At 48.4% G+C, this 27,745-nt stretch overlaps 2 protein-coding genes across 6 annotated transcripts in view; both read right to left on the bottom strand.

The window, feature by feature from the left end:
* Positions 1–16,948, bottom strand: part of Nexn (nexilin F-actin binding protein) — a 32,058-nt gene extending 15,110 nt beyond the window's left edge. For 3 of the 4 annotated variants that reach the window (XM_013142795.2, XM_063257871.1, XM_013142794.3), the window contains exons 1-5: positions 16,793–16,948; positions 3,683–3,758; positions 2,196–2,387; positions 1,674–1,752; positions 1,434–1,582 (exon numbers count right to left, since the gene is read on the bottom strand). In XM_013142795.2, coding sequence (XP_012998249.2) covers positions 1,434–1,582; positions 1,674–1,752; positions 2,196–2,387; positions 3,683–3,758; positions 16,793–16,896 — 600 coding nt within the window. In that variant the 5' untranslated portion in view covers positions 16,897–16,948. The remainder of the gene's footprint in view (positions 1–1,433; positions 1,583–1,673; positions 1,753–2,195; positions 2,388–3,682; positions 3,759–16,792) is intronic. The other variant, XM_063257870.1, reaches the window with a different exon arrangement.
* A 4,933-nt stretch (positions 16,949–21,881) lies between these two features.
* Positions 21,882–27,745, bottom strand: part of Miga1 (mitoguardin 1) — a 67,869-nt gene continuing 62,005 nt past the window's right edge. For both annotated transcript variants that reach the window (XM_013143062.3, XM_063258015.1), the window contains one exon: positions 21,882–26,028. In XM_013143062.3, the coding sequence (XP_012998516.2) occupies positions 25,825–26,028 (204 nt within the window). In that variant the 3' untranslated portion in view covers positions 21,882–25,824. The remainder of the gene's footprint in view (positions 26,029–27,745) is intronic.

Consider the following 27,745-nt stretch of genomic DNA (forward strand, 5'->3'; position numbering starts at 1 on the left):
CTTGTGCATATAGATCTGTACAACTGGGGTTTGTAAGCCATTTGAGACTCTTGACTATCTTTTCCATCTTTTACTCCTTGTATTCAAAGATACATTAGATTATAATAGACCTGAGTGGAAAATGTACTTAGATCTTAAAATTAAACTTTGCATATTTACAAGCTGACAGCACTGTTAATACTCTGCCCTACCTACACAGCTTTAGTTTAACAGACTCCAAAGTTTATTAACCAGGATTCTCTGGCTCTCTGCCATGTAGCAGGTATTTGGAGTAACTAAAGAAAATGGATATTTTTAAGGATCATATTTTGTTTGCATCACTCTCTGAGAATTCTGTCTTCACCATATTCAAACTCACTTTTTCAACATGCACAATTTTTTAAATTTTTAATTTTTCTTTCTTCTTTTGAGACAGGATCTCATTGTGTAGTACAGGACTTGAATTCAATATGTAGCCCAGGCTGGCCTCAAACTCACATGATGATCTTCCTGCCTCAGCTTCCTAAATTCTGGAATTATAGGCATGTACCACCACACCCAGCCCACACAGACAACTAAAAAACAAACAAACAAACAAAAAACCCACCACTACCTATGTATTTCATTTCTGAGGTTGAAAAGCCTCTGAAAATGGTGCTATAAAATGTTGGATACAAGCCAGGAGTGCTGGCTCACATCTGTAATCCTAGCACTTGGGAAACTGAGGCAGGGGGATCACTGTGAGTTCCAGGCCAACCTGAGCTGTATAGTAAGCTTAATGCCAGCCCAAACTACATAGTGAGATTGTGTCTCAACCAACAAAAAAGAGAGGCTGTCATTCAAGTATGCTATTTGCATGTATGAAAATGTCACAATCCTGCTATTCTATATAATATATGTGAATAAAAGAATTAAAAACAAGCCAGGGATGGTGGCGCACGACTGTAATCTCAGCACTTGGGAGGCTGAGGCGGGAGGATCAGTACAAGTTTGAGACCAGCCTGGGCTACAGAGTAAGCTCAGTGCCAGCCTGAACTACATAGTGAGACCCTATCTCAGAAAGACAAAAAATAAATAAAAAATAAAAGCTTTAAAACCGAAAAACTTAAAAATAGACTAACCTCATGTACATATGCACTATTTTTTGCCAAACGCCATATATTTTAATTACATTGTATTCTCTTATTTTGTAACTTACAAAATATATAATCTATGTATGTTTATAATTTATATTCTCATAATTTTATTTCCTTGCAAAATTTCACTGCAAAATGAATGTTAAAATTAATGACTATGAAATTTGAATAAGTATTTTCACTTAAGATACTGTTGTTAGGTTAGCTGCACTAATAGGTTTATATTGCATGAAAGCATTTTAATTAGGAAACATACATTAGTTTTCCTTTGGAAAATTAGTTCCAGAAGCAAGTACCCACTTAGCGTTGAGTATGTACCTGCTCAGCCCTTTTTGCTAATTCGCGCTGTATCTTCCTCTTTTCTAGCATATCCTGCTCGATTCTGCGTCTCCGTTCCTCCTCCGTTCTCTTCCTCTGTTCCTCCTGTCGTTGTTTCTCCATTTCAGCAAATTTACCTTTAACAGTACCTGGGAGTGCATGAAAAGAACACTCGCTGCTTTGCTGGGTTTCTCTCTTCCGTGATTTCATCTACGGTGGTGGACCCCGCTGGCTTCTTACCTGTGAGCTTGGGGACGTAAGCCTTTTCTACTTTGGAAGCGCCTTCTTCCTCCTCGTCAGAAGCAAGCATGTCCTTAATCTAGGCGGTCAGATAACTCAGGGTGAGCGCAGGGCCCAGGGGAGGCCGATCCTGACAGCTGCCCCGCGGCCTGCAGGGGGCGCCCCCCAACACCCCAGGGTGGCGGCTGCAGATTATAAATGGGCTCAGAAGGGCAGTAGGGAGCCCTCGTTAGGAACCAGACCCATCGTCACCGTCTATGAAATCTAAAGTGTTTAAACTTCATGAATCGCTTATGACCTGACTTGCCCGCTTCATCTGCTGAGACCAAGAACACCCACAGGTGACTGGCACCGTAAAAAGCAAAACCGCGCAAGGGCCACTGCTCAGTGTGTGCACTGCGAATTAGCTTACGGGTACAGAGAAACCGTTCATTCTAGCGACAGGAACGTTGCTGTGAATAGTAAATACTAATAAAGTACAAAGTTGGAAATGAATGTTAGCACAAGAAAGAAGAAAACAACCTCCTGCTTCCTCCTGTTCCATTCTCTCTCTCTAATATATTGTTCTTTTCTTCTTTGCTTTTCGTCTCTAGATCGCCTTTGGTTTCTTTCTTCCCTGGCTCTCTGCATGGCTTCAAACTTATCCTTTACATCACCCTTGCCAAGTTTGGGCACATAGGACTTGGGAACAGGTTTAGATGAAGAGAGCAGAATCTTCGTTAGAAGAAAAGAAAGAGAAAAAAGTTAAAAAAATAAAGATAGGCAGAAAATTAGATACAGACAAGAATATGCAATATAAAAATACTTATTGAAACAGAAAGCAGAAATGAGTTTGAAAACTGTTTGGAATGCTACAGCCTGATTGGATAATCTCTGCAGCCCCAGTGCGCAAAACAAAATTACAGAAAATGGAAGACATTGTAGTAACATAAAATTCTTTAGGAAGTTTGGTTTTATGAGTAGAATTCTACTAAATACCAATACAATGTAGCAGTCCAAAACTGAGGTCCACTGAGAAAACAACCTGTATTTTATTGCCATATTTCATTATTAATTATTCAGATTTAACTGGCCTTGAACTTACCCTATATTCCAGGTTGGGCTCAAACTTGCAGGCAGGCAATCCTCCTGCCTCAGCCTCCCAAGTACTGTAGGCATGCACCACCCCGACAAGGTGAGATTTCATTTTTGTTTTCTGAGACAGGGTCTTGCTACATAGTTCAGGCTGGCCTTGAGATCACTGCTTAGCCCAAACTGGCCTTGAACTTGTGGCAATCCTCCTGTCTCAGCCTCCCCAGCTAAGGCTTTTAAAATAGCTGCCTGTAGACCCAGCTACCTGGGAGGCCACTTTGTCATTTTAGAATGTTGGTCACTGAGCTCATTTTAAAATTCTCAGTAACTACAACAAAGGACCAAAGAAAAAGCTAAGAAAAAAATTACTGCAACTGTTAAAAGAAAGGTCCTCACATAAGTCAATTACCACTTTCTCCTGTGAGTGCAGCTCAAATCTGTTTTGTTTTGTTTTGTTTTGTTTTTAAAATAGTGACAGAACAACTTGTAAATCTCACCAAGACATTTGGAATGTCTCCATTTGGATGGCCGCTCAAGGTGGCGGCCATCATATTGGCCTCTCCCATCACCAGGGTAGTAATGCTGCTTCCCAGACTCCAGATGACAACACTGATCAGTGTGCAGCCTGCAGATGGGATCTCTTCTTGTTTTTCATCTTATTATACTATTAATTGTGAGATTTCCAGCAAATGAGTGTCCTCTCAATGATGCTATGCTATAGTCAACCCTACATTTCCCCTCATGTATTTATTTATTTATTTGTGCTGAGGATTGAACTCACAACCTCGAGATTGCTAGGCAGGCACTTATGCCACTGAGTTAAATCCCCAGCCATTTCCCCTCCTTTAAAAACAGCGATGTAAGTGCCTGCCTGGCAAGCATGAGGTCATGAGTTCAATCCCTGGTCCCCCCCAAAAAAAAAAGGTTTTAAGACTTACCTCTGCTTTTTGGGAAATATCATTCATGTTTGCTCTGTGTGGTTTTAAGTTGATGATGCTTTGTGTGTTTTTGCACCTGCAAAAGAAAAATTTTTTCAATATTTTATAAGGATTTTGGGCCAGGTATTCAGCTCAGTGGCATAAACACCTGCCTGGCAAACGTGAGGTTGTGAGTTTGATCCTGGGTACAAACATGAAGGAAAGGAGGAGGAAGATGGAGAAGGAAGGAGAAGAAGGAGAAGGAGAAGGAGAAGAAGAAGAAGAAGGAGAAGAATTTTAAAGACCCTACTTTAATATTACACATTTCTGTAAAGACGTGTTAATTCCTCCTGAGTAATCCAAGCAAGTAATAAATCATGATAACCTTCAGTTTCTTGTCCCAAGATTCAGGCTACGGACAGCACAGGTTCATGGAGTTAATTAAAGATCCCTGGGTGAACAGATCAGGTGGAAAGGGTGTGTACCGTGTAAACATTCAACACATTATTCCACAAATACCAAATACAGTAAGGCAGTTGGTCCTGTTTTTAGATCTATCAGTCTCCAGCTATGAAGAATTTTCTTTGTCTTTTTCTTTTTTGGTACCAGGTATCGAACTCACGACCACGCGCTTGGAAGGCAGGCGCTTATGCTGCTGAGCTAAATCCCCAGCCCCTGTGAAGAATTTTCTATCTCTCCCTTTAATTCCATCGTTTTGTTTTGTGTAATTTCAGGTTTGTTTGTTTCTTTGTTTGAACATATACACATTAGAATTCTAGCATCTTCTTTTGGAATTGATCCTTTGACCAACATGAAATTTCCCTCCTCACCAGGCATGGTAGGTAGCACACACCTGTAATCCCAGCACTCAGGAGGGGAGGCAAGAGGATCACTGCAAGTTCAAAACCAGCCTGGGCTACACAGTGAACTCAACGCCAGCCTGAACTGGGTAATGAGACCCTGTTTCAACGGGGGGAAAAAAAAAAAACCTTCCTCTTTATTATCTTGAACTTGTTTAACATTAAAATAGCCACGCTAGCTTCCCTAGGTTAACAGTTCTATCCATCCACTTTCAACTTATTTCTATTTTTATAGGTTAAGCATTCCTCTCAGCTGACAGAGCTGTTAATCTTCTGAGTGATGTCATATTGTCCCGAGCCTATGTATGCAATGTGGGGAAGCTTTCAGTATTCATGGTTATTGTCAAACGTGTGAAAATAATCACAGTTCAGTGTAATCATACATATGTAAGTGACTATTTTGAAAATACTTGGAAAATTACTCATGTAGAGGAGACCTGTAAAAATAATACAAAATTATTGCTGTCAATATATATTCATAGATTTTTTTTGAAAACACCCTCAAACACAGGTGTCCTAAAATGTCTGCATTTCATTTTTTATAAATCACACATAAATATCTGATCTATTTGTCTGTAGTCTTAATTAAAAGTTAGGTTTTTTTTTAAAAAAGAATTTCTCTTAGACATAGCAGATAACTGAACCTTGATCTTAAAAGTCAGTTTTGATTATGTCTGCCCTTTAATTTCAGTATTTCATTCATTACCAATGGGCCTACTATTTTATAATCCATTTTCTGAGATTGGGATCTTACTGTGTTACCTCAGCTGGTCTCAGAATTCTGGGCCCAAGTGAGCCTCCTGTCTCAGCCTCCCAGGTAGTTGGGTCTACAGGCAGCTGTTTTAAGAGACTTCATTGTTTAAGCAGTTCGGGGGTCACAGCAAAATGGTGTGCAAGTTACATGCCTTTCTCACATGAAATCTACCCCACACGGGCACAGTATCCCCCTGCCTCCTTCCCAGCACCCCCACCAGAGCAGCTCGTGTGAGAAATGGGAACTACACAGTCGCGTCCTTGGCATCCAGCGCCAGGGTCACAGCAGAGGTCGCTCCTCACCACTGCCTGCCACCTCCTCATCCTCCAGGTCCCCTCTGCAGCCAGAGAGCAGATTCCTCTCCTCTCCACAGCTGCGCCTGCTGCAGAAGGGCTCCCAGTGCCTCCCCCTTCAGGCTGGCTTTTCCTTCTCGGCTGGTGCTTGGCGTCAAATGCCAGGTCCGTTGGCTGCTGAGCTCGAAGTCTGCCTCTAAGCGACCGACATCCCCAGCCCGCAGGTTGGCTTCTGTCACTGAGACGCATTTGCGTTCTTTCCCGTCTTCTGATGGCTTGTTTGCTCACTTATTTTTAAGTCCAGTTTATTTCTCCACGCATCCGATGCACAGCTCCTTGATTGCTTCCAAGTTTTGGTGGCTGTAAATACCCCTGTCTAGGACTGTTGTGGATCTAACATTTCGGTTCCCTTCCGGCAACTACCAGGAGGCACAATTACTGCATCACATGCTGAGAGTCCACTAAGATCTGCGAGAAACCAGCAACTATCTCCCAAGGCGGCTATAAGAATGGGCATCCCCTGCCGTGGACGGGTCACTTGCTCCATGAGTTGACCGCACTTGATGTCAGAAGCCTTCTTGTCTCCCCCGTTCTGCTAGGTGGACAGTGCTGTCTCATTGTGGTGTGTGAGCATGCGTGTTCATGTGCGTGCAGTGCTGGGGCTCAAACCCAGAGGCTCGTGTGTGCCAGCCACGAGCTCCTCCACTGAACTACATCCCCAACCCTGTGTATCTTCTTTAGGAGGAGGTGCCTGTAAGGTCTTTGGCTGAGTTTTTATTAGGATGGCTGTGTTATTATGGTTGAGTCTTTAAGAACTTCCTTGCATATTGCAGGTACCTTTTATCCTTATTGTTGACAAGGTCTCACTATGCAGTTCAGGCTGGCCTTGAGCTCACTTTGTAGCCCAGGCTGGCCTCGAACTCAAAGCAATCCTGCCTCAGCCTCCCAAGTGCTGGGATTACAGGCATGCACCACCATGCCTGGCTAATGATCCTTTCTGATATGTTCTCTGCAAATACTGTATCCTAGCCTCTGCTCTGGGTTCTGTCTGTCTGTCTGTCTGTCTGTCTGTCTGTCTGTCTCTGTTTCTCCCAATTAGTTCCCTTGACAGCATCTCCCCATGGCAGGGCTCTCAGAAGTCCAGCTTACCGTTCTTTCTTCTACGGGTTGTGCCTTCTGTCACATCTGAAAAGTCACCTCCAACCCTGAGGTCATCTGGCCTTTCCTACGCTCTGTGCCAGGTTTTTACACTTCTATGTTTTACATTTCTCTGTGATCACTACTGGGGGGAATTCTGTGAGGGAAGGATGCTGGCTGGACTTTGTCTTTTCTCTTTGTGGTGTGAACATCCGGTGGTCTAGCACCGTTTGTCGGGAAAGCACTGCTCTAGCTCACTGCCTACTTGGTCATCACTTCCGAGTTGCCCATCGGGGCTCTCAGCCGCCCTTCCAGGGTTACCAGCTAAGGCAGCACTGGTGGCCAAGCCAACCCTTCTGCTGCATCACTCACCGGGGCACTGTGGCTTTCGCACATGACCACCAGAAGGGGGGGCTGTGGTACAGTAAGATTTTTTTTTTTTTTTTTTTTTGTCTTTTTCGGTTTTTATCGGTACCGGGGATCGAACTCACGACCACCTGTTTGCAAGGCAGGCGCTTATGCCGCTGAGCTAAATCCCCAGCCCCTACAGTAAGATATTTTGAGACAAAATTTCACTGAACTTTTATGAAGTATACTATTGTGATGGTTTTACTTACTTGTTTTGGCTTTTTGAGATAGGGTCTCATTAGTTCAGTAGTTCAGGCAGGTTTTCAGCTCACTATGTAGCTCAGGCTGGCCTCAAATTCGTGGTGAGCCTCCTGCCTCAGCCTCCTGAGTGCTAGGATTACAGGCATGTACCACCACACCCAGCTAATTGTCCTATTTATTATTTGGTGTTGCTGTTTATCTCTAACTGCACCTAATTTATAAATTAAATTTTCTCATGGGCACTGTAGTTAGAAAAAGGATAGCAGAGATAGGCTCGGGACGCTCTGTGGTCGCAGGCCTCTCTCAGTGCACCCAGGCAGAAGAGGGCAAACTGCGGGCCTCTTGAACTCGGTGTCTGTCGTCTTTGTTCTCCTTCAAAATCGTGCTGGTTGTGCCGCATCTTCCTCCCTCCACATAAACTATAAGGCCTGTCGGTCGATGTTCACGAAATAACCTGCAACCCATGGGCACTCATGGACCTGGGGAGAACGGCCTCTGTGTCCCTTCCCAGATTTACCCAAAGGCTCCCATCTGCGGCCGGAGCCTGGACCAGGCTGTGTGTCCTCCCCGTAAGGAAAACCCTGAAGCAGGAGCATGAGGAGCCAGTGTGATTCAGGGCTGGGCCTGGGCGAACTCAGGGTCACAGGTGAGGCCCCAGCCCTCCTGAGGACAGGCCCCACCACTACACCACCACTGCCGCTGCGAGGACCCTGCCGCAGCAGGCTTCAGGGGAAAAGCACATCCCAGCCCTCAGGCCGCTGTGCGGGGCTGTGCTCTCTAGGCCTCCACGGCCACACCCCAGCACCGCTGCAGGGGCTGCACTGCCTCTGCTCCCTGGCTTTCTGCGCACACAGAGGGTGCTCACTTGCGCTCACCTGGCTTCCCACCGACCCCACCCCTAACCCATGACTCCTGGGACAGGGCAGAAGCTGCCTTTCCCGGAGCTTCGGAGCCTTCCAGACCAGCAGACCACCGTCCCGCTGGAGGAGTGTGCATTATGAAATTAAAAATTCAGAACAAACGGCATGTGAGGAGCAATCGTGCCACGATTTTCATAGCCCTGACTCATAAAAATTCCAAACTCCTACTGCAAAATGTGATAAACTACTAACATAAAAACAATTGTAAATAATCTATAAGATTCCAGGGGCTGGGGATTTAGCTCAGTGGCATAAGTGCCTGCCTTATAAGCACGCAGTCGTGAGTTCAATCCCCGGTACCGATAAAAAAGAAAAAGACAAAAAAAAAATATTAATAATAATCTATAAGATTCCACTAGAACTTTTTGTGCTTAAATCTTTGTAGAAAACAGTAAACCTTATGTCCTAATAATTGCTAGTTAGCTGTTGCTTTTTCATACATCTTAGGATAGTTAGTGGTGCACACCTATAATTTCAGTGTCTCCGGGAGGCTGAGGCAGGAGGACTGTGAACCCAGCCTAAGTGAGTTAACAAGGCCCCATCTCAAAATAAAAGAGCTGGAGATATAGCTCAGTGTGAAGACGCTGGGTTTGATCACACACACACAGAGAGAGAGAGAGAGAGAGAGAGAGAGAGAGAGAGAGAGAGAGACAGTGATGGGGGAGGACCCATGAAGTTCAGACACAAAAACTTAGAGGAGCTTCTGGTAGGTCAGCTATCAGCTGGACAAGACAGAAGTCACCTTTTGTGACTCTTTAAGTGTCAGCGTAACAGTGCTTTCCTTTCTCTTGCTGTTTGGCCCAATGGATGGGCAGTTCTCTCCCGGTCTCCTCTGCCCGTGACAGCCTGTCTGTCTTCCTGCTGGGGTGCTATGACAACTTCCTCCATCCTCTCCCGTCCCTGACCGGTCCTTCCGTCTGTCTTTCTTCACTGCTGAGGGGTTGTTTGCCTTCGCCCTTTCCTCCCCACTCCCTGGTTGTTCCCAGGGACTTGGTGCCCTCCAAGGGCTGGAACTGCTCCCTCAGCCTCTGCCCTCTGGCCTCCCTCCCACCCATCCCCTGCTGAAACACTGGCATGACTCAGCCTCCCTGCCGGCTACATTCATTACCTTACTGTTCTCATCCTTTACCCTTCAGCGAACTCCTACACATTCTTTGGCCCTCAGATAAACTGACACGTCCCCAGGGGGCATTCCTGGACTCCACAGGACCAGGTCAGGCACGGCACTTCCCCATGTTTGCACAGCCTGTGCGTACCGATCATACTCACCCATCCACTGTCTGTGTACCAACCTACTTTCATAGCCACCTCTCTACCGGAATGTGAGGTCTTCGGGTAAAGACTGGTTTTGCATACCCTTGAACCCACAGCAGCTGGGCCGTAGAAGACCCATGTTATCATTCTATGCTGACCCTGTGAAGCTTTCCAGCTTCAAGAAGCAGTACTCTGCAAATGGTCGAAGCCTGCTTGGATGTAGTACAACTGTTGCTATGATTACTGCTGGGAAGAAATATGATATAAACCGAACACGCTGTTCATCGCATCAATATTTGTTAAGCATCTACTATGTGCCAAGCATTGAGACATGCAGTACTGAACAGGCAGTTCACTGGGTGCAAAGCACCCAGAGCTTTGCACACGCTAGGCGAGGGCTCTAGTCTCATGAAGTTACCAGCCTCTTGGCAAAATCTCTCAACAAAAGCTTGGCGCTGGATTTTCAAGTAGTCTGCACTGCTGTGGAACCAGCAAAGTTCTAACACAACCAGACCGGGAACAGAATTGGGAGGTGGCAGGCACTACGGCCCAGCCTTCAGCCAGATGCCTTCAGCATAGATGCCCGGGCTCAGCGACTCCCTTTTGGGCTTCTACCTCTGTATCCTGTGCCTTCCGGGCCCTGCTGCATCACGGGGGTCACTTGCTTCCCAGCATCTGGAGCAATTCAGTTACAGCTGGACACTTTCCAGGATCCACGACAACACTGACAAAGGCTCCTCAGTTTTTCTGGTCCAACTTTTACTCTCTTAAATGTTCTAAAATCACCTGGTGAACATTCACCAAGTATTCCATTATTGTTTTGGAAACACTCTTGAATTCCAGGTATCATACTTTACGTAAGTGCAGCTTTTGATGCACTCATACCTCGACGACCTTTCAGGTGTGTCTTGTCTTGTTTTGGCTTGTGTTGTGCTGCGCTGTTTTAAGCCCGGGCTGCCTGAACCCGCACTTCACCCTCCCCGCTTTCGTGCTGCTATGTATTATCAGCTGCTGAGTCGCTTCCAATCCACAAAGCCACACAGAGTTCATCCGGTGATTTAGCACAGCGGCCCCAGCTTCTCATTCAGTTCCATAAACCGTGTTAACCAGAGTCCTCCCTGTATCTACAGATCCTTAATAGAAATTAAAACAAAAAAATGTTCAAGTATATACTAAGTCATCCAAAATACGAACCCATTAACAACATGAAAATGTATGAACTCTATTTTCCAAAAATGAAAATGAAGATCGTGTCACTGTTTCATTTTTTTAAACCCCTCTTTATACTGAGTCCCTTGTTCAAGCGTCAGGATGAGGGCGAGCAGCTGGTCCATCGGTGCAGGGATGGTCATCACTGGGGAGGGGCCCAGGCGACACTGGCATGTTGAGCATTCACAGCCTGAGACCAGACAGCAGCAGCGCCTCAGCAGCAGGGTTCAGAAGGAGCACAGTGGCGTCACCACGGCTGGGCGTGATTTACCCGAGGAGTCGCATTCCCTCCACACTGGACAGCTTAGAGCCTCATTTCCAATGCAGTGCCGGTTTGGGGGAAGAAGAGTCTCCCGCATGCCAAGCGTGACGCCTTCTGAGCAAATCCGAGCAAGGTACAGCCCTAGCCATAAGGACCTTGGGTGGGAAAGGCCGATGGGCCCACCACTCATTCTAACCGCAGTAGCCAAGTCGTGCTGGGGACGAGGAAGACCCTGGTGTGGGTGACTTGAGCAGGGGCTGCGTAGAGAGCTTGAAGAGGAAGCAGGACTTGGCCCAGCACAACAGGGGCGCAGGGCAGGAGGGCAAAAGAAGCAACAGCCATGAAGAGTCCGATGGCCCCTCACAGACCGACGGACCCGATGCCACATTTGGGCAGAGGCGGGTCAGCAAGAGATCTGTTCCCAGCGGAAGCATGCCGTAGTGAGGACGCACTTAGGAAGGAAGGAAGGAAAGTCAGAAAGAAGGAAGGATAGAAAAAGAGGGAGGAAGGAAAGATTTCTGACAGCCCGGAGACCGGAAGTGAAATGGGGAAAGGGATCAGGAGGAGGAGGACAAGCACAGCAACCCTGCTGGAGAAGATCAGGGACAGAACCAGGACAGCAGCATCAGAGATGAGCACTTAGAAGGGCAGTTTAGGAGCAGAGCTGATGGGACCCGCTGACCCATTATTCAGGTAACAAGCATGTATGAAGCTCCTGCTTTGAGCCAGGCGCTCTCTTAGGCTGTGGGCAGATGAGAGTGACCAAAAGGACAAAGAGGGCCCTCTCCCCGCCCAGGACAGCTCCGTGGCAGTGAGGTGCTGTAGCCCCAGGGTAGCAGTGTGACCGGCAGGGACCGAGGTGAGGAGAGGAAGATTGTACCGCCAGAAAACGGACCCAGGGCTTCTAGCGCAAGCAGGTTCTGCTAACCGAGCTAGTCCTGCTACCTGTCAGGATTAGGCTTGGGTCTAGTTATACATGGATTAGGAATCATGGAGTCTTAGAGATTACTTTCTAATGTTCTTACAAATCATATAGTGCAGCGCCTTCATCTCCCATGGGAGAAATGAGGCCTGAAGCTCTTCAGGGACTTGGCAGAGGTTATTAGCTGGGAGCAGAAAGACAGAGAAGCAGGCTCCAGGGCAAACGCTCACTCCATTCTCTCCATCACTATTTTTGCTTAATTTACACCAGACATTACACAGACAAATCATAGGCTCTCTGGTAATACTAATGGGTGTCACATGGCATAGCAATTATGAAACAGATTTCAAGAAATGTTTGAAAATGATTTTTTTTTTTTTGAGACAGGTTCTCACTATGTAGTTCAAGATGGCCCTGGGCTCACTTTGTAGCCCAAGTTGATCTTCAACTTGCAATAATTTTCCTGCCTCAGCCTCCCAAGTGCTTGAAAATGACCAAGTAAGGGCTGGGGATTTAGCTCAGCGGCATAAGCACCTGCCTTGCAAGCTGGCAGTCGTGAGTTCGATCCCTGATACCGATAAAAACGAAAAAGACAAAAAAGAAAAAAGAAAAGAAAATGACCAAGTGCTTTTTAATGACTTGATACGTTATGTTTCTGGAATAAAACAACTCCCAAGCTGGGTACTAAGATGTGAAGCTCGAGCTGCTGGGCAGGAGGAGACACAGGCTTCCTGGCGTAGTACAGCAGCAGGTGGGACAGGTCTTCCTGCCCGGCGGTACACGGAGCCCAGGGCCTCCAGCACTCCAGCACTTGCTCTGCCCCGAGCTACACCCACGGCCCCGCCCACAGCAAATCCTTCCAAAAATACCCATGTTAATGCTTTGGTTCTAGGGTTTCATTAGAACTATGTTTAACCTCCAGTTTTTTCTAAATTTAATTTCCTTTCACGTTTTAGATAGGCAATTAAAATATTTCAGGAATAGCAAATAATGCTGGAATGAAGAAAAGAATCTGGAATCGTAGCTCTCTGCTACCTATAGCAACGGCTTCCCTAGACTGTGACACCTATTCTGCTCTGGGGAGAACAGAATTGTTAGGGCAGTGCCAGCTTTTAACCCACATGACACTGATCTCAAGCAGACTTTGTAAGAAAGGTTTAACTCTGTGCCACCAGTGAAGGTTAGTTAATTCTACCCCTTTCCATCCTTGGCACAAACAACAATGTTCTGAGCTTCCTAGCCAGTGCACCTAAACTTGTATTACTGTACGAGAAACATGAATGAAAATATTTAGCTTCACTAAATTTAATTAAGCCACAAATCTCATCACAACACAAACTGTGTAATCAGATCCTATCTTTCCTATTTGAAATAACGAGTACTTTTGCCCCTACCAACGCACCATTTCCCCCCGAAAAGCACGGATCTCACTTCGCTCTGCCTCCGCAGTCTTCCGTGGCAACTACAGGGGAGGGTCCTGGCGTCCACGCAGTGCCCGGCACAGCCCCACAAAGCGCTCTGGCCGCAGCGCTTGGGCTTCCGGCATGACCTCCTCTGGGGACACAGCCGGGCTGGGCGCCCAGGCCTCCGGCTGCAGATACTTCGGGGTGGCCGGCAGAAGCCACGCCAGGGCTGTCGTCCACTCCTCCTGCAGGCCAAGCTCGGGCCTCTCCACCATCTCCTAACCACTGCTCAGATGGAAACGGAATAGAGCTATTGATGAGCATCTAGGAACGACTTCACAAGACTGTCTATGGCTCACAAGTGAAATGCTTGCCTTGTTTTGGTTTCTGATGAAGATCCCTTCCAGTCCGATTGGCCAGCAGCCACGGTTATCGATGACCGAGAACCTCTACAAGGCACAGGATGTGAGAAGGCTCGCTAACTTAAGTATATCTACAACATTTAACTCAGTGCGTTTGCTGGCACTGTGGGGCCTGCCTGTCATCCCAGCATTCTGCGAGGCTGAGGCAGGAAGATTGCAAGTTTGAGCCCAGCCAGAGCAATTTAGCAACTTAGTTAGACCCTGCTTCAAAATCAAAAATAAGGTGCAGCTTCTCGACGCTGCCTGTCAGGCTTCGCACTGCCCTACACACCCAGGGCTCTGGGGGCAGGCGCCACACAGGCACTGCTGTGTAACTGACCTGACAGTGAGGGAAAGGAGTGTGACCAGAGGGGCTCGGGGACTCATCAGATGGGGAGTGCATATGTCCAGGGGCAGCCACTTTGAGGTTCCAGTCTTGTGGCCTGCCAGCAATGTACACCCATTCCCCAGACCTGCCGGTTTCCCAGCAGAGGTCCATAGCCACATACTAACGTAAACGATGCCAACTTTTAGGCGAACCTCTGCTAGGATATGTCTTTCCAATGATCAGTTTGTGGCCCCTGATCTCAATGCACGGACCACGCCAAGATGAGCAGGCTGCTTTGGGCAAGCAAGAGGGCTGCAGAAGCAGAGGCAGGGAAGGCAGGCGACAGGCGCGGGAAGGAGGGCGCAGAAAACGCACCCCCTGCACAACCGCACCAGGAGGACACAAGGGAAAAAGGGAAGAGGCAGGTGCAGCAGAGGCTCCAGGGCAGCGGGGCCTCGGCCCAGCAGACATGGCCTGGGCAATGCTTGTGCGGGGAAAGATGGGGGAAAGCGGGGCCCCTGGCTTGGGAAGCAGCCACAGGGACTGTGGGGACACCACGCACTCCATGGTCCACAAGTGCAGGGCTCGGCCTGGCTCAAAGTGCAGGCAGACAGCGCTGAGCTTCTCCACACACAGCACCGGCTCACAGGTATGTAACACAGGACATAAACCAGCAAGCGGGGAAGACCGGACACAGGCGACGTTGGTCTCGGACGGATTAAACAGGACCGAGGGAAGTTGTTCAGAACCTTCTAGGACATTTTCCCTCTGAATTATAAGCCACCAAGCTGCACATGTGGGGCCTATGTTAATAGTGAAAGTCCTCTCCTGTATAATTTTTTTTGTTTTTCTGGCACAGGGTTTTGCTGTGCAGTTCATGTTGGCCTTGAACTCACTTTGTCGACCACACTAGCCTTGAACTCAAAGTGATCCTCCTGCCTCAGCCTCCCAAATCCTGGCATTACAGGCGTACATCACCATACCCAGCTGTAATTTATTTCTTTTAGACATATACAGCTCATCCATATTTAGTTCACTTACACTTTTTATTCCTGTAAGGTGTTTCAAAGATATTAGACCTTTTTTTCATACATGAAATGCATATAACATTTCAGACCACTTGGGTTCTAAGCAGTCTAAACCCCAATTCATATCTCCCAAATACACATATTTAGTTTTGATTTTGTTCACAGATGAAATTCTAACCTACTTCCAGAGAAATTTCAAGGGAAAAACTCTGTTCAAAAACCTAGATAATGCATTCCTTTGTTGTGCTAAATATAGTCCCTTCAAGATGACATACATTTTGACAAGGATCAGCCTTCCATGTCACTTTCTCAAAAATAGCACAGATTCCATTTTAAGGTATGCAGGAATAATTGCTGATCGCTCCATTCCATTTGAAAATGAATTTAAACATAAATCTATAAAAAGTGAATTACATCAATAACTGTAATGAAGAAAACGGGGTTTTAAAGAATTTCGTTGTGATTTTTGCTCAAGGCATTTTAGGTGAGTTGTTGTACGTAAAATAAGAATTGCATACATTTTCCTTAAAATTATTCCTCAGAAGCATCAGTCTCAAGACACTTTCAGAAACTGGTGCTGAGGAAGAAGAATCTTAAATCAGCTACAATGAATAATCCAAGTTCATTTATACCAAAGATATCTTTCCTTAACATTTTTTTCTTTCGTTTGATTAATTATGCATTTTTTCTTACTGATACGCAGAAAGGCAAAAGAATTTTTAAAAATGAATATTTGGAGTCTTTCAATGCAGCAATGTAACCTGTAAAAAGTGAATTGCGCGGTCCGATTAATCACATGTGACTAAGGCGGCATAAATAGTGAAGCTGATTTAATCACACCGCCCTCGACATAGCTGTGCCATGACTGGCAGGGCCACGGGCGCCTGCTCCATGAACTCATTAACAGAATTTAGCCGAGGTTGACGATGTTCCCACCGCTGTGGTCAAAGCACTGACTTCCTACTTATTAGCGTTTCTTCTTTCTCTACCTGCCTCTCCTTCCAAGGGCAGTGTGCACACGCGCCCTGATGCTATTTTTATACTGCTTTCTCTCTCCCAACTCCCTGTCCACGTTATGACCTTTAATAAATATAAGATAAATATCCGACTCTTTGCAAAGCCACTAACCAAAGCCTTTCAGCTTGGTTCTTTTTCTTACGAATACCAGTAATAACACTCTTCTACAGATGTGGGACGCGTTACAGTCAGGCAGGCAGCTGGTGTTTCCAGTCTCTAAGCCAAGGGTCATTCTCCCCAGACTGAGACGCGCGACCGGCAGGGGTCCAGGCTGGGCCTGCAGCATCCCGCCGCGAGCAGAAGCCCCAGACCCCAGGGGAGACCCCGAGTGGAGACCCTGGCTGGAGACACCGGCTGGAGACCCCTCGTGGAGACCCTGGGTGGCCACTCGTGTGGAGATCCCGCGTGGACACCTCACGGGGAGACCCCGAGTGGAGATTCCGGCTGGAGAAGCCAGGTGGAGACCCCGGGTGGACGCCACGCACGGACACCATCGGTGGACACTGCGTGGAGACCCCGGGTGGACATCCTGCGTGGAGCCCACGTGTTCGATCACTGTTCCCTCCCGGTCCCCGCAGACCGAGCTGGCGGCGCGCGGCGGGCACCCCGGAGCTCCCAAGTCAGCCAGGGCGAGAAGGAGCGCAGAGCCGCGGGGAGCGGACGCGGCGATCGCCGCCCGGGGAGCCCGGAGCCCGGCGGGACCCGACCGTCCCCACCCCAGCCCTCTCTCTTACCGGCCGAAGCCGCGGACGAGCGCAGTCCTGGCCGCGCGCGGAGACACTGAGCGCCGTGCGGGCCGGAGGGGGCCTGGACGCCGCCGCCAGCCGCAAGTTTCCATAAAAGTCCCGGTGCGCGGCCGCGCATTCCTCCCGCCGCAGCTGCTGCCGCCCCGCCCCGCCCGCCGCGCCGCCCCCGGGCCCCTCCGCGGGACACGGCCGCCGGGCCGCCAAGCGCGCGTCTTCCACCCCGAAAGACTGCTTGACAGGAAAGTTGAAGGTGGAGGAGGAGGAGGAATTGTAAATTATAAATTCCACCTTTGGGATCCGCGCGCGCGCGCGCGTGTGTGTGTGTGTGTGTGTGTGTGTGTGTGTCCCTGAGGATCGAACCCAAGGCCTCTGCCCTGAGCTCCAGCCCCAGTCTTTATATTTTGAGGCAGGGTTTTGCTAAGTGGCTAACTTTGCCCAGGTTATGCAGCCTCCTGCATCGGCCTCCGGGAGTGCTGGATTCCAGGTCAGGGTCCTCACCACACCTGGATTTGCGCTGGGCTTCCTAATCTGCAGGAAGGCGCCCGGGACTATGAGGCCCCCAGAGAGAGATCATTCCAGTTGGGACCTCCGGTCTGCCGCATGAACCCCAGGGGTCCTCACTGGGGCTGATCTTGATTCTTCACTTTGCTTAAAAACGCCAGTAATCCTAGCACTCAGGAGGCTGAGGCAGGAGGATCACTGGGAGTTCGAGGTCAGTCTGAGCTACGGAGTGGAGCAAGCCCCTGTTTCAAAAAATCAAAACAAAAAAGCAAAAGCAAAACAAAACAAACAAAAACCCACAAAGGTAGACTGGAGGCAATAATCAGACACAAAGGAGACTCCTTCCGGCCTGGGCAGCAAGGACCTCCTTGGTGGTACTTGGGGAGGCTGAGCGGCCTTGTCCTCCGCCGGGAGAAATCCTTCCAAGACGGCCAGCCATACCCTCCGCTGCGCGGCTACCCCTCGTTCAACTGCATCTTGACGGCAGCCCTTATGGGATCCCCCGTTCAGGCCTTGCGCTGCCCAGCCCTGGAGAGAATCCCACTTCCCTCCCCTACTCCAGCCCCCTTCCCCCACTCCCTTCAGTCCTTCCCGGCTGGCCTGGGCCTCACCCTTCCCTGAAGACTGGCCCTGCCCAGCTGTTGGTCCGGGACTCACACCCCGCCCTTGTGCGCCCCCCAGTGGCAGAGCAGGTAAATGGCCTGTATGAGGTGAGTGATGGGGAAGGGGGTCAGGCTGGGCAAGGGCAGCTCTAGAATGCAGTGGCCAGAGAAGGCCTCACAGGAGGAATTCTTTCAGAAAGTGAAACCCAATATTTTTCTGTCTTTTTTTTTTTTTAATCCCAGGCTGGCCTTGAACTTGCAGGGATTCTCCTGCCTCTGCCTCCCAAATGCAGGGATTACAGGCATGCACCACCATGCCCAGCCTATTTTTCTGTCTTTTGTTTCTATAACAAAATATTCAAGGCTGGCAGCTGGGTGTGATGGTGCAGGTGTGTGAACCCAGCACTTTAGAGGCTGAGGCAGGAGGAAGGCCGTGAGTAGGACAGACAATCCAGGAGCCCAGTGGCAGGTGCTGCTAAGAGGCCGCTCTGGTGAGGGGACCCTGGTGGAGCCTCCAGGATGGCCCAGAGAGGGGAGCAGGAAATGTGGGCTCCCCAACTTGCAGACTTTGTCCCTTGGCCTGGCCACCCTGGGAACAAGGCCCACTGACACGGCTCTGTGGGGAGTGGCCGGCTCCTGCAGGTGAAGGTGTCTGGGGAGGAGTAGGCAGGGACATGGGTGACACTCTGGGGTCAGTGACTGTGACCAGCTGCTCTGGCCATGTGACGGGGCTGGAGCAGTGGGGGATGTGGGGCTGTTTCTGTGGGAACCCGAAGGAGGTAATGAGAGTAGAGTGCTCTTACCAATGTGAAAGACTGGGCGAAGGCTAGGCTAGCTCAGGGTACAGCGCCGGCCTGGCAAGCGTGAGGTCAGGTGTTTGACCCTCAGTACCAGACAAAATAAAAAGATCAAAAGATGGGTGACGAGTTTAAGAGTGACAGTGGTCCTGCATACACTGCTTCCCATCTGCCTAAGTCTCTCCCTCCTTCCTTCCCTTTCTGTCCTTTCCTTCCTTCCTTCCTTCCATCTTTCTTTCTTGGCACTGGGGATTGAGCCCAGGTGCTGAGCGGCATCCCCAACCGCATCCCTCTTTTTATTCTCCTTGCTGACACCCAGCGTTAGAAGAGGAAAGGTTTCGGCTCTCGGTTTGAGCGGTTCTGGTCAGCCAGCCACACAGAGGGCATTGCAGAGGAGAAACAGCTCATGGTGGGCAGAAGCAGGCGGATGGCAAGGCAGCAAATTAGTGAGGAAGCCAGGCTAAGGGGGCAAGCATCAATGTTCTCTCTGTCCTGGTGTCCTGTGGAGGCAGCACTTACACCTAGCATCCTTAACCCTAGTATCATGAATCAATCCCTACTCACACACCCTAGATCCAGCCAACTGACACAGGCCTGCTAAGTTCCCCTGACTGGGCTCCAACTTGTGAGGCTCCTGCCTCAGCCTCCTAGAGTGCTGAAGTCACAGGTGTGTACCAGCATGCCCAGCTGTGCCTTCTCTTTTAAAAGTCAAGGGTCTTGAAATCTTAGATGACGCTATATGCGTGTAGTCTTGCTAACAAACATCTTGAAATACAAAGTGAATATCTACTCCAAATGTAAGGGTTTGTGTCTGGATGTCCCCCCAAAATCTCATGTGGTCACGGAGGGGCCCTTTTCAGAGGTGACTGGATCTACAGTGACTAGTTCATTGTCTGGTGCTGGGACTGGAGGTGTGACAGCTGTGCTCACTCCAGGGAAACTACACCCCATTTTTTGGGGGGTGGTAGTGCTGGGGATTGAACTCTGGGCCTTGAGCATGCTAGGCAGGTGCTCTGCCACTGAGCTACATCCCCGGCCCTCACTCCCCTTTTTGCTCTGCTGCTTTTGCTGTCATCTGGCATGGACTGCTTCCCCTGTGCCACGCCACCCTGCCTTGCAGCCAGCCGGGTGTGGGCTGAAACTTCCACAAACTGTGAGCTAAATAAACCTTCCCTCCCCTAACTGTGGGCGTTGTTTGTCTCAGCAAGGGGAAAAGTAACTTAAGACACCAACCGAAAGCTTCCGCGCCACATCAAAAGACACGCCAAAGAATGTACATTTACTGGTGCAAAATCAAAATAACTGCGTTATCTAACTCCCTGCAGGGGAGTCTCGCCAGCAGGGAGACCCCTAAGGTGTCACTCCCGGTTCTCCCACGGGTGAGGATCGGCCTCTGTGACCCACAGAGCGCGCACTGCGTCCTGAGTACGCAGGAGGCTGCTGAGGACCGAGGAACCCGCTGGCGCCCCGACGCCTCCTGCAGGGACTGCGAGCCCAGCTCCGCCTCGCCGCGCAGTCACGGAGCGCGGGTGCGGGCGACACCGGGCTCCAGCCACTGGGGCCACCAGAGCCCCGCGCACGGCGACTCGCACAGCACGGAGCCCCAGCTCCCGGGCGCGGGCCACGCCCTCACCAGCGCCCGGAGGGGCCTGGCTCTGCGACCCCAGAGGCCCCGCAGGGCGCGGGGCGGGGACAGCGGGAGCCACGCCCCTCCCGCCCCCTCCCACGCCGGGCGCGCGCTCCCCGCGGGTCCCGCCCTGCGCACGGCTCGGCACCGACGCCCGGGTTCTCCCCGTCCGCCGGGAGCAGAGGCCGAGGAGCCCCGCGGGCCGCAGGCGGCGCAGCTGGCACGGAGCGGGGTGCGCTGCGCCGCGGAACCAGAGCGCCAGAACGGGGACGGGGACGGGGACGAGCGGGACTCCTGGAGGCGCTCAGGGCCCGGCTCTGGCTCAGGCCACTGCGCAGGCTGCGGGGGCGGTGAACGGGACACAGAAAACTTGCGCATGACACATGGTCGGGTCCCTGCTTCGCCCCGCGACAACTCTCGACCCAGTCAGGAAAAGACTGCACCTAACTTTGTGATTTGCACGTTAAGTAACACATTGTACTTTATATGCTTAATTTTAAAACTTTTGAAAAACTTTTTAAAAATGGAGGCTAAACCGGGTGCAGTGACACGAGCCTGTAATCCCAGCACCTGGGAGGCTGAGGCAGGAGATCTCTGCGAGTTTGAGGTCTGCCTGGACTACATAGTGAGTTCAAGGCCAACCTGAACTACATAGCAAGACTCACTTTCAACAAGGGGAAGTGTAGCCTGGGATTTAGCTCAGTGGTATAAGCGCCTGCCTTGCAAGTGCGTGGTTGTGAGTTCGATCCCTGGTACCAAAAATAAATAAAAACAAGGGGAAGAGTGGCTAAGTTAGACATACATGCACCCTAGCACTTGGAAGCTGAGGCAGGAAGATTACAAGCTCAGTGACAGCCCACATAGTGAGACACCCACATAGTGAGTACCACCATCGAAAGAAAGGGAGGTGGGTGTGTTGCCTGGTGGTGGACACTTCAGACAAGCAGAACACTCTGGGCTCAACCCTCAGTACAAAAAGCCTAAATCTATAGTTTTATCTATGGAATATATATTTAATTGGTCTTAAGTATTTCTCAGCAGACCCAAATGAGGTCTAGGTGAACAGTTTCTGCACCCGCCGTCAGATCAGGTCAGCGCGGGAGGAGCGGCCATGTGTACTGAGGGGCGACGCGGGCTCCACCTGACGTTTCGTGCTGTTACTGCCTGAGACACTGGGTTCCTCACAGAGGCATCCCTGTCTTGGGGTCTGCACACAGGGAGTCCCGCAGTTACACCCGACTTCACCCCCGCGCAGCTGCCTGCGACTTGGGGCTCGCAGATGTGGTTTTCTCTGACAGCAAAGGGGCTACGGACACAGTGACAACTTTGCACTTAGAAGCACTGTGTAAAATATGCAGCCTGAGGGGGGCGTGGCGGTACAGCCTGTAATCCCAGCACTCGAGAAGCTGAGGCAGGAGGGTCACTGAGGCCAGCTGGGCTACATAATGAGTTCAAGGTCAGCCTGAACTACATAGTGAGACCATCTCCAAAAAACCCCAAAAACCTACAATTTTAAAAAGCAAGCAAACAAAAACACAAGAAGCCATGTATCACTGAGATGTATCATTGCTTTTTTATTTGGCAATAGTAGAAATACATCCATTTTAATAGTGCTCATTTTGGCTACAGAGCACTGTTTTCTGCTACTGTAGTGTTTTACATAATGAGTTCAGTCCTTACATTTTAGAGACAGATACTGTATTTACTGACACAGCCAAGGGAAGCCAAAACACAGCTGTTCTAAAATCAAAACAGTAACACAATGCACTAATCACCAGGAAGGTGAGGGTTCCTTACTTCCTTATTTATGGCACACTATATAAATTTTTAAATCTCACATATGTATTTCTTAATTTGATGAGTCCAAGTTCAAAAACAGAAGACATGAATTCAGCCTAATTCTTAAAATCACTTTGAAATTTCCATCCCAAGTGATTTCTGAACACCTGTTCACATTAAAATAAAAAACATGACTTCAGTTCTGTTTGTGAAAGGTCATGGGGAAGGATATTAAATATTATTCTGGCATTTCTATTTCCTAGGCCTCAAGAAATGATCCATTAAAGTTCATTTGGAAATTAACTTGAAAGGTTACATCTTAAGGCAAGAAAACATCCGTAAATACTTTTGACAGTCAGCTAATTCAACGAATAGGCTCACAGTGAATGAATGCAGATGAAGAACACTATTCTAGGAGGAAAAGTTCCTTAGCGCAGACTCCAACAATATGGAAAAGTTGCTTTTTACAAAGGTGGTGCTATTTTCACGTTTAATAGACATACTGTTAACCTTTGGGCAGGAAGACCTGCTTATAAGTATAGAGGAACCAAAACAGGGAAAGGAAGTATCAGATAATTCGTTTTCCTCGAGACGATGACAGCGTCTCCTTTCCAGGACTGATGGCTCTGCCACCTCACTGGAGAGGGTGGGTGATTTTCTGATGGTCTCACCAGCAGCCTGAAGGTACGTGGCTACTTTAACTGTTTTTATTTTGTGAAGCACTGTTTTTGTTGCTTAATCTTTTTAAAGCAAATGAAAACTGCCTTCAAGTACCCTTCTGCAGTGGTTCTTCTCCGGAAGACATTTCCTTTAAAAAAATCCATAAATTCATAAACTGGGTGTGGTGCCACACACCTGTATTCCCAGCACTCGGGAGGCTGAGGCAGGAGGACCACTGTGTGTTTGAGGCCAGCCTGGGATACAGTGAATTCAAGCCCAGCCTGAACTACATAGCAAGACCCTGTCTCAGAAAAATAAAAAATGAAATAGAAGTCTGAAGGGAGGGTAGAGGAGTGGGGAAGAAAATAGGAATCAAATTGTGTCATTATAGGTACAAATTCCTATGATGGATGTGATCATTATGTGGATCCAAAATGTGCCAATACAATCTTATTTTTTAAAAAGTCATTTTTACTTACAATACAGAGGTTCTTCCTTAAAATGATTGCCCAGAAATTCCATTTGGTCATGTTTCCTTTTTTGTCAAAGGCCACAAAGAAAGTATCTCACTAATGTAATTACTGAACTAACCAGAAACTAATCAAACTGAAGCACTGAATTTGACAACCTCCTAAAGATTGGCCAAAATTATTTTGCTGAAATTTGAAAGAAAAAACAAGTCAGGTTTTGTGGTGCACATCTGTACTCTCAGCACTTGGAAGGCTGAAGCAGGAGGATTGCCTTGAGTTCAAGGCCAGCCAGAGCTACATAGTGAGTTCAAGGCCAGCCTGAATGCATAGTGAGACTGTCTCCAAAGAAAAAGTGAAAAAGAAGAAAGGAGGAGGAAGAAAGAGGAGGAAAAAGAAGCAAAAAAAAAAAAAAAAAAAAAAAAGCCAAGAAGAACACAAAATAAAAACCAGAGTAAAAATCTTTCTAGGAAGTCACTTATCTGACAAAATAAATTCCCCAACAAATTACCTTATCTAGAAGTAGCAGCATTATTAAATAGTGCAATTTTTCAAGTGATTTTAAACAGTATCTTTCTCAAACAACAACAACAAAAAAAAATGAAGCTTATTCATAGCTTTATGAAACCACACACAAAACATTTAGCCCTGAAACGAGTAAACTAATGAGCAGTGAGTGTCCTGCCTCATGCAGGTGGGAGTGTGACAGGGTACAGTGAGCACTTGTGTGCACGTGTGAGTGTGTGTGTGTATATGTTTCATTCAAGGTCAGTATACTCAAACAGGGTCAAACAGCTAAGTAATAAAAAGCAAAGCATTACATAATGGAATCTTTCATCCTCTATCAGTAAAAACCGAGTAGGCAACTGTTAAAACACAGAATAAGAAACTTCAGGGCAGGGTGTGGTGGTGCACTCCTGTAATCCCAGCACTATGGAAGCTGAAGCAGGAGGGTCGCCATGCCTTTGAGGTCAGCCTGGGCTACGTAAGTGAAATCAAGGCCAGCCTCAAATACATAGCGAGACTCTGTCTCAAAACAACAAAACAAGTGCAAAACAAACAAATAAGAAAATGTCAAGGGGCTAAATATTCTAAAACAATCAGAATAATACTTTATAGCGTAATGTTCTAACCTGTATAGTACATTCAAAACTGCACGATTCTCCATGTTGTACCTTGTAGTCACTTCACATAACTGTGGTACATACACAAACTTATAATCTTAAAAAGTAAACCTTTTTTCACATTTGCTACTGTTCATTAGTCTGAAACTAGGCACTTCAATCTAAAAATACATTTTAAAGTAATGCTTTTCAGATCCATCTATGTCACTCACTTCTAAAGTGAATAAGCCCACTTTAGAAGCAAAATCGACAAATGCAATTCACCAGGAGGCTGAGTCAGCCACCTCAAACGAGTGAGATCATAATTTAGAAGCAGAATCTATGCAGCTCAAAGCTTCTAATATACTCTGAAGAGAAGTCTCACTAGAACAGCCCACTTGTTCATGTATTTATCATAAAGACACAAAATATACTTTCATATCATTAAAAATATTTCATTCTATATCAGAAGAGAAAAAAAAAAGCCTTCCCTAAAACCTGTTTACCATCCACAGTGTGGTTATTTTAAAAATATGGGCAAAACTGACCATATGGAGCTCCGTGGGTCAGCGAAAGGGCCATTCTGCGGGAGGAGGAAGGAGAAATTGTGTTAAAATTTTAAGTTCAACATCTTCAGGTGTTGGGAGCCAGGCTCAAAATTCATCCAAAAAGGGAAAAATTTAAATTACCTTAATAAACAAATATTGTATTTTAAATTAATATTCACCCAAGATTACATGAAGTTAATTACTCAAGTCTCTAGTGTAATTTAGGGCTGGGGATATAGCTCAGTGGCATGGTTCCTGCCTGGCAAGCACGAAGTCCTGAGTTTGATCCCAGCACCATAACAAAAACAAAAACAAAACCCTCATCTAGTGTAGCTTCTGAAGACGAAGAATTGACAGATTTTTTTAAAACTACAGTTAATGGAACATAAAGTTGTAAATTGTAAACTTCTCAGTGTCAGTTCATTCAAATGCGTTACAGCAACACTCAAGTACTACAACTTGTTTGATGCCAATACAGGGGTAAGTGCATGGACGACAGCTAAGCAGCACACAGAAAGCATCGTGCGGCATCTACTCAGCGCGACCCCACCAAGTGGAAGACGCTTTCAGGCACCGCTGGGTGTGCGGCGCCGGGTCACCTCCAGCGGCCGCGGGTGTTTTCAAGATGCAAAGCATAAAACCAGCTTCTGAGAGGACAGCGGGTGGTCGGAGACCTGAGGGCTCAGCGATTCTCTCTGAGTGCTGGCGGCACCGGAGCACTGTTCTTAGGAAATACAAACAATTCCGACTGAAGTGACTCCCGGAGGACACGGGGAGGACCCTGGACACACGATCAGGGACCCAAGGACCAGTCCCTTGCTGCCCACTCGACGCACTGGGCTTCCCTGAGCCCCATCCTCCAGTCCGCTCCCAGTTATGCACGCCAGGCCGTGGCCACCACAAGGCGGCCTCTCGCTGTGCTCACTGCACTTTGGCCTACACCAGCCCCGCGGGCACCAGGGGGCTGTGGCCGCCCAGGCAGCCGCTGGCGTGGCGCAGGGCGTCGGCGCCCAGGTAGGCCAGCAGCAGCTCGGTGCGGCGCAGCAGCAGCTGCAGCAGGTCCTCGGCCAGCGCCTCCACGCTGGCATAGCGCACCTTCTCGAAGTCGAAGATATCCCTAAGAAAGGCCAGGACTTGATTCTGCAAGAGAACACAAAGCAGACCTGCGTTCATCACAGCAGAGCCCGGCAACGGGAAGAATCGTGTGCAAGCACCCTGAATGTGGGGGGAAATGCCTGGGGCCCAGCGCTGCTTCCAGACCTCAGTGGAAAAGGGGTCCTGGGAGACTATTTAAACCCTTGTGGGCCCTATTTTACAATTTCCTCTTAAGACAGGTACAGGACCACAGGCCTATTTACTCCTCCACAAGCCAGCCTCTCGGAAACGCCCACAGCCCTTCCTGTAATGAGGCTCCCAAGTTCTGGCCTCCACTGGAGAACCAGCTGCTCCCTGCAGCCACAGGAATCTCTGGGAAGTGCACGTTCTGTACAAAAAACATAAAAAGAAAAATAATGTCCGGCCTCAAGGCAGTGGAAAAGCTCAGCATTTCCTACCACCTAAGGTCATCTCATGCTGAAACTCACTTTAAGAGAGCTGCACTCTATTCCACCACCCGGGTGTGAAGGAAATCACTCCAAAGAGTAAAAAGCAGGAATACTTAACATCGGTCCTTCAGAAACAGGCGTTAAAAAGGACTAAAAATGCACATATGGCAGAGTCTCTGGGTTTCACATCTGGAAATATCTCCAGCAATCCGCAGCCAGGTGCCCTCCCTTCACAGGGAAGGAGGAAGAGGAGCAGAGGGTGCCGGTCCAGGTCAGCTCGGTCCGCTCTGCTCTGCCCCAGCAGCACCAGCCTCAGTCAAGTCTTCTACTCTTCGCTCCTTGATACTCAGCTCCAACCTAAGCCTAGTAACTGAAGACTGCTAACAAGGAGGTTTTACACTGTCACGTTTGCGACTAGGAGGCCCCAAGGCCTGATGCTGTCAGGGAGAAGGCTGAATCTAGCTTTGTGATTGGTTTGTTGTCTAGCACTGGGATTGGTGGTGTGAGTGCTGGACCCGCCCAGGGGTAGAGCCAGCATACAATATAAAGGAGGGAAAGCCTGGCCTCTTTTTGCTTTTTTGCCCTGTTCCCTCTTGCTGTTTGACCTGTGCCCTGCCACCCTGTCTTGGAACCAGCTAAGTATGGACTGAAACCTCCAAAAATTGTAAGATAAATAAACCTTTCCTTCCCTAATTTTGGGCATCCGGTATTTTTGTCTCAACAATGAGAAAAAAGTAACCAAGACACACTGGGAGCTCCCATCTCTGTTCAGCAAACTAATGCTTGACAGTGGGCCACTTCCTTTGGCTCCATTCACTTTTCACCACATGGGTCTGGCACACTTTTCACTTGAGCCAGGTCCTGGCTCCGTACCAATGTGTGTGATACACAGGTGTGCACTGCCTACAAACTGGAGGATTCAGGCATAAAGAACACCCTGTCCATAGCACTCCAACCACGGTGCAGCAAGACCAGGATGGCAGTGACCGAGCCGACGAGGCGCATGGGCTTGGTGACTCTATTCCCGCACAAGGCATTAAGTCCACTGTAGAAAGCACTGGGCTATTACAGTGCCAGAGGAGTTCTGAATCGCCACTAATTTAATACTGGCATTTAAACACTGGATCTAGGTGAGACTGTAACCTTTTCTTTTTTGAGACAAGGTCTCTGTACTTCAGGCTGACTTTGAGCTCATTGTTTATCCCAGACTGTCTTGAACTTGTGATCCTCCAGCCTTAGCTTTTGATGTGCTGAGACTTCAGGTGTGCATAACACTCCTGGCCTCTAACTTAACCTTTAATTGACACTTTTAA

The sequence above is a fragment of the Cavia porcellus genome, unplaced genomic scaffold, assembly GCF_034190915.1.
Source record: "Cavia porcellus strain 051 isolate PalLab524CR breed Dunkin Hartley unplaced genomic scaffold, mCavPor4.1 scaffold_1, whole genome shotgun sequence".
NCBI lineage: Eukaryota > Metazoa > Chordata > Mammalia > Rodentia > Caviidae > Cavia > Cavia porcellus.